Below are 6,530 nucleotides of genomic sequence, written 5' to 3' on the forward strand. Positions count from 1 at the left end.
AGCCAGATGGTAGGAGGGGATTTCCTCCAGAAACAACAGAATCAGAACATCTTTCTTCTCATCAAACAGGCGAAAGCTGCAAAACAAAAAAGAAAAACATAATAATCAACCTTCCAGACTTCCCAGCTCTTCTTGGACAAACTTCCATAAAATGGTAAAACAGCCGAAACACTGAGTGCCTTTAAGTCTAGACTAAAAAGTCGACTGTAGACTTGATTTTGAAACATTATGAATGAAACACTAACCAACATTTTGATGTTGGACAGTATTTGGGAAAATGTACTGTAAAAATGTAATCAACAAAATTGTTGATTGTTGTGTTTTTATGATGTAAAGAACTTTGAACTGTTGCTGAACTGTGCTATAAAAATAAAATTAGATTTGATTCGAATAGTATTACATTTTATTCATCTTGTCTGACTAGGAACACTGCTACTTTGCTCAGACTATTATTTCATCTGGCCCAATAATAATAAATAGTACTGTAATACCTATGTTGTGTTAGCAGGTGGCAGTAGTGGAAACAGAAAGATAAATTTAAATTCAAGCTAAAATGATAATAATTTGGCTGAAAGTTCTCCCAAAAAACACATCTCAGGTTTTCCATTACATCCTGTAGGTGTCACCAGTGAACCGCAGCTGTAGAAATGTGATAATCAAAATCATGAAATGGTGCACCGCATATTTTTGTCTGTACCTGTCCGTTGCAGACATTTACAATTTGGCATAATCCATAAATAACTGCATAAAACGTAACAATTTTTTTGCACGTTGTTCTCTCATGTTGCTCTCTCAAAAATTCTATAATCTTTTCTTGAAGACAGAATTGTTATACTTTAATTATTCAGAAAGACAGCGCCCCCACCTGGCCATCTGGATCTCTCTGGAGCACCATTCGCTCTGCAGGTAGCTGCGGCTGATCACACAGATGGTTTTCCTGCTGCCGTAGATGGCATCAGTGATGTTCTCTATGATGGGTTTACCTGTCAGACGCATTAGTTGTTATTTGATTGGAGTTTTTCATGGTAGGAAATGAAAAGAATAACAAAACGTAAATGAGAAAATGGTTGTGTTTAAAGCTGCAGTATGTAACTTTTATAAAAGATATCTGTCACTTAATGCTGCGTTCACACTGCAGCCTGAAGTGACCCAGTTCTGACTGTTTTGCCTTAAGGCGACCTGTATCTGATCTTTTCATGACAGTCTGAACAGATCGGATTTTTTACGCATGCGACCCAGGCCTGATATCCGATATGTATCTGATCTTTTCACTTGTGATCGGAGTCTGTATCAGGTTGTATTCAACCGACCTGAAAGTCAGTGATACTCGACAAACGCCACTGGGGGCCACTGGAGGCGCCATGATGGATGTCTGAAGTGAGGGATGGGAGAATTGAACAGAGCAACTGAAATTGTTTTCATAAGTTGTTTTTCAGTGACAAACACAGACAAACTAATTTGTCTGTGAACATAACGCTCCTGGTTGGAGCTCAAAGATGGCGATACTGACAAAAGTTGGAAATAGCTAGCTTAGAGCCCATACCTCCTCCCTCCTGAGGTGTTGATCAAATTACAGACTTTGCCTGAATTCACACCACATTATTTATATCACTATGTCATAAGGAGCGTTTCTCCTCACACCGGAGGAGCCTTTAAAACGGACAAAAGACGAGATGCTAACCAGTTTTTCCAGACATGCTAGGCTACATGACGGTGCGGCGTTATCTCCATGGTTACCAACGGTTTGACACATACCTTCTCCATAAGGTGGTATTTGATATCTTTCATCTACACATAAGGTAGATGAACGTTAATCTTCTTACCTTGTAAAAAGTGTTCTCTGCAATCCGCAGTAACATGGAGGGCTGACAGTCACTGTTAACGGCTACTTTCCATCGTTGCCGCTTCTTTCCTCATTAATGGTTAAACAATAAAATGACAAGTTTGGTTTCTATCCCTACCAGCTGATGGCGCAGCATCCTGTGACCATTTTTAATATGAAATCAACTAAATAGAAGCGATATTAGGTTACAGATGTCTGTCTTTAGACCAGCTTTACAGGACCGCATTGGTTGTTTTGACGTCTGTCATGGTGGAGGGGCGGAGTTATGGAGAGCGTGACGTCACGTGCAAAGGGTCAACCCAGAGTTTACCTGGTTGGAAGTCTCTGTGGTGCAGGCAGAGTCTCCATCCCTGCTCTCCCTCCAATACTGGAAGCATCTCTCTGTAAACCCAGCCCTCATCGCGGACATTATAGGACACAAAGGCATCAAACCGATGAGGGTCTTTCTTTCTCCCCTTCCTGCTGTCGTAGAGAAAGGCCCAGAAGAGGTGGAAGGTGTAGGTGAGATGCCACCTCAGGAAGTGGTAAACGAAGGATGAGAGGAGAGTCAGAGCAACCAGACAAGAGCTGGAAATGAAGTAAAGAAAGCTGCCATCGTCTCGACATGACTGAACATCAAATTCTAGTAACAAGGCTTCTTGTTTGTCCACAGGAAAGAAACATTTATACTGATGAGCGTTTACCACCTGGGTTTGGGGGTTGGTCACTACCCAATGGATGAAGCCTGCGTTTGAGCACTCGCATGAGAACGGGTTGTTGTCTAGAGCCAAGAACCTCAGAGAGGGTAGAGACTGGAAGACTGTCTCGTTAATAACACTGATCTCATTGTCAGTTAGGTTCAGATATCTGAGAGCAGAAAGGTTGGCCTGGACCAGAAAATCCAAAGACCTGAGTTTAGACATGGAGAGATCCAGGTGCTGCAGGTTTGGCAGTGGTAGGAAGAATTTAGAGCTTAAGTATGACAAATCTGTCGATGATAACGTCAGACTTTTTAGCTGGAGGTTCAGCTCAAATGTTTCCACTTCATAGTAATTTATATAGATATTCAAAACCGTAACGGTTCCCAAATCTCCATAAGCTCTGAGCATTTCCCTAATTGTATTAAAGGGCACCCATTGGGTATTGCTGCTTCCGATTAGAGTTAGCTGCTTCATTGTGTTAACATCACTAAAGGGTTTATCATTGTTTGACTGAAGACTTTGGAAAGTCCTGTCTGTATGTAAGTAGATTGTTACATTTTGAATGTTCTCTAAGCCACTGAAATAAGGTACGTCTACAAAATGATAGGTTTCCACCTTCAGTTCTTTGAGAGACTTTAAATATTGAAAAACATCTGTCTCCAGATACCTTATGGGGTTGTGGCTGATATCTAAGGCCTCAAGTTTCTGCAGGGAGATTTTGAAAGAATCTCCGAATTCTTTCAACTTATTGTTACTCATATCCAAAACCTTTAGATTGACGAGGTTTTCAGTAATACACCTCTCCAGTTTGGTTATGTGGTTTATGTTCAAGTAAAGTTCTTTCAGACCCGTGGTGTTGGAAAAATCATCGCATTTCAACCCATACATGTCATTTGCACTCATAATCAGGATCTCAAGAGTCGAGAGGCTCCTTATGTCACCTGGAACTTCGGTGAGGAAGTTGTAACCCAGGTTTAAGAATCGCAGCTGCATCATTGATTGCATTGAACCTTTTGACAGTTTATCCATGAAAGTATCTTCCAGGTTAAGTTCTCTGAGCTGGGCGCATGATACAAGGTCAGTAGTAAAATTGTGAAAATGGCTTTGGGAAATAGTAAGCTTCCTGAGTGTTTGTATTTTGCAGACTGCAGGTAGCAGACCCTTTTCAATCCAGTTATCCACACATTCAAACTTTATATCTCTCAGTCTTTCAAGACTTTCCAGAACTTTATGGATTACGTCAAAAAAATCTGATGCTACGGCAACATCCAAGCTTGTTATGTTCTTCAGTAAGCTTTTGTCAAATAACACCCATTTTACACTATCTGTGAGTAAAACGTCTACTGTCTGGAGGTAAGGGGAAATTTTCCCTATGATGCTCAAGATTTTCAAATTAGAATTAGAAATTTCCAACACTTTAAGACTCAAGGAGAGATTCAAAGGGAGATCTTTGGTGTCAAAAGTAGTGAAGTTGATGTATTTTAAGTTAAGTGTAAGTAATTGCGGGAGATGGAAGACTGGTAGAATTTCTGCAACTTTCTGAAGTGGAATAAAGGCGATATCAAGAGTTTGTAAGCTGGTCAAACACTGGAAGGCAGATTCATGAATATGCTGGATCTTGTTTCTGCTGAGGACCAGAACTGTGAGGTTGGACAGGCCTTCAAACATGTTGGCTGTCAGACTGGTAAGTTTGTTATTTCCCATATCAAGTGTCTCCAATAAAACCAAGTCGATAAATGACCCTTGTTCAACGTAAGCAATTTTATTCACTGTTAAATTCAGATTTACCAGCTTTGACATGCCGTGAAAGTCTTTTCTGTTAATACTTAGGAGCTGATTGTCTCCAAGTTGTATTGACGAAGTATTTTTAGGGATGTAATCAGGGACAGTCACAAAGTTCATGCTTCTACAGTCCACAGAAACATCAGCAGAGATGTTCTCCTTGTAAAGTATAGTACAGTTTTTTAATGAAAACGCCAGCAAAGGGTTAACAGGAAGCAGCAGAATGAAAAGATTAAGAATAAAGTATAAAGATAAAGTATTTATAGAGGCCATGTTTATCTGAAGATCATCACCTGCAAAAGAAAAATGCAGTGGAAGAATAACACTTTGGTTAGGATCACCCATTTAATCCCATAAGCAACAATTGGTGTCAGATATTTTTCTAACTTCTTGAAGGTCTAAAAGTGTTTTTTATTTATTTTTTTTATTTATTTATTTTTGGCTTTTGGCTGATGATTGAAGTTATAAAACAAAATAATAGGTTGTATACTCTAAGCAATATCAATTTAATGTAGGTAGTGTTAATAGTCACATAACCTTTTCACTTCGTACCTTTACACCGGGAGTGAATATCTGCATAAGAGGAAGTCAGTAAAACACTTTAATAAACAAATAAAACTAAAATATCTTGTATATTTATTCTTTAAAGAGTCTTCTACTGATGCATAATGAGAATTTCATCCCTGCATGTATCAAAAAAGAGTAAATGTAAGCATAGCAACAATTATCACATAACCAGCATCAAATGTAATGTAATTTATGCATTATTAATGTAATAACGCATAAATATTATGCATTAAGGAGGTCCAGGGATTGACATGCATTCACTTATTTTGCAGGAAATAAACTGGGACTAAACAGGTTCAGTTAAGTGACCTTTCACATTTCGCCTGAGAGGTTCAGTCAATGTTTCATGGGTGTTGACTGTTTTTTCCAGTTGACTGGTTTATTGTTGTGGAAACTGCTGAAATAAAGCCATCGGTCCCTAAAAGCCTAGCCTGCCATACATATACCCAAACAGCTTTTGGTATGCCAAATGAAAACCAAAATTAGATCTTGCATAAAGATAGGCTAAGAACAAATTTTAGTACTCACAGTTTGATGCCCAAAGCTGTAAATGTCTGAACTGACGAGTTGCTTCACGTCTTAACACCAACAAAAAGGAAGCTATGCTCTCCCTACATGTACTGTTCAGTGTCTTCCTCTAACAGCATTTTAGTACTTTAGTTTTAATGCATCAAATATTTGGTAAATTTAGTTAATAAGAAGTAGAGATGTTGTATTCTGACATTAAAGCAGGTTGATGATGAGCACTTATTATACTAAAAAGGAGTAATAATGTTTTTGTTTGATAAACCAACAATAACTACCTGAACTCCAGAAATGTGGAGTCCATTAGAAGCTGTACGACAGTGACACCTGGTGGACAGAGGAAAGAAGACAAGCTCATTCAGCAACACTGTAAAACTTAGTGAAGGTGGTTTAAATTGAAAATGAAAATCCACCTGCTGCCTTGAAAATTCAATTCAAATTGTTTTGCTTTTAACTCTGAAATTAAAGATCATGAAGTCGATTTAACAAGAAACAAGTTTTCTAAACATTGTTTTTTAAATTCATTAATCTTGAATTGTGAGTTTTAACTTAATGCTGCAACGTAAACCAAATAATTATTTCACAATATGCAAGAAAAAACCTGCCCTCATCTAATTAAAGAGCCAGATTTCTCTATTATTTTACTCACAATATCAAGTTAAAATAAATACTTATTTTACTTTAGAATGATTTAAATTCTTGTTTTACGTAGCATGAACAAGATTTCAGATCTGATGTTGAATTTTTTTAAACATCCCAAAGAATTCTGCTCAAAACATTTAGTGTGATCAGGACATTAAAATGAACATTTGTCTTAATAAAACAAGACTCAGTTCAGTCTAACACACTTCCATCTCAGGATACACAAACATGCCGCTAAGCATTCTGGGAAATAGTTCTTACGCCTGTCTTTTTCCTCTCAGTTTTTAAAGTGCTAACTCTTGTTTATTCAACTCTTAGAGTTTTGACAAAATTAATAAAAAAGTTAACTTATTTTTCACAAACTCACATTTGGGTTCAAAATCTAAACTGGAGACATTTATGTGACTTTTAGAGTAGAAGATAGTAGACACAACTAAGTGCAGCTCAAATGTTTTACAGTGAATATTCACATCACTAAAAAATAAAATAAA

At 37.7% G+C, this 6,530-nt stretch overlaps 1 protein-coding gene across 1 annotated transcript; it reads right to left on the reverse strand.

Moving 5' to 3' along the window:
* Positions 1–6: 6 nt before the first annotated feature.
* Positions 7–5,552, reverse strand: LOC106964286 (toll-like receptor 13; the record flags this gene model as incomplete). Its single annotated transcript, XM_015059696.1, has 4 exons — positions 5,401–5,552; positions 2,154–4,598; positions 866–983; positions 7–76 (listed from the first exon to the last, which is right to left on the reverse strand). Coding segments are annotated over exons 2-4 (2,613 nt in total), but the record flags the coding sequence as incomplete, so codon positions are not given.
* Positions 5,553–6,530: the final 978 nt, after the last annotated feature.

This window comes from Poecilia latipinna, unplaced genomic scaffold (genome assembly GCF_001443285.1).
Source record: "Poecilia latipinna isolate Pla-1442-1.1 unplaced genomic scaffold, P_latipinna-1.0 Scaffold1651, whole genome shotgun sequence".
Lineage (NCBI taxonomy): Eukaryota > Metazoa > Chordata > Actinopteri > Cyprinodontiformes > Poeciliidae > Poecilia > Poecilia latipinna.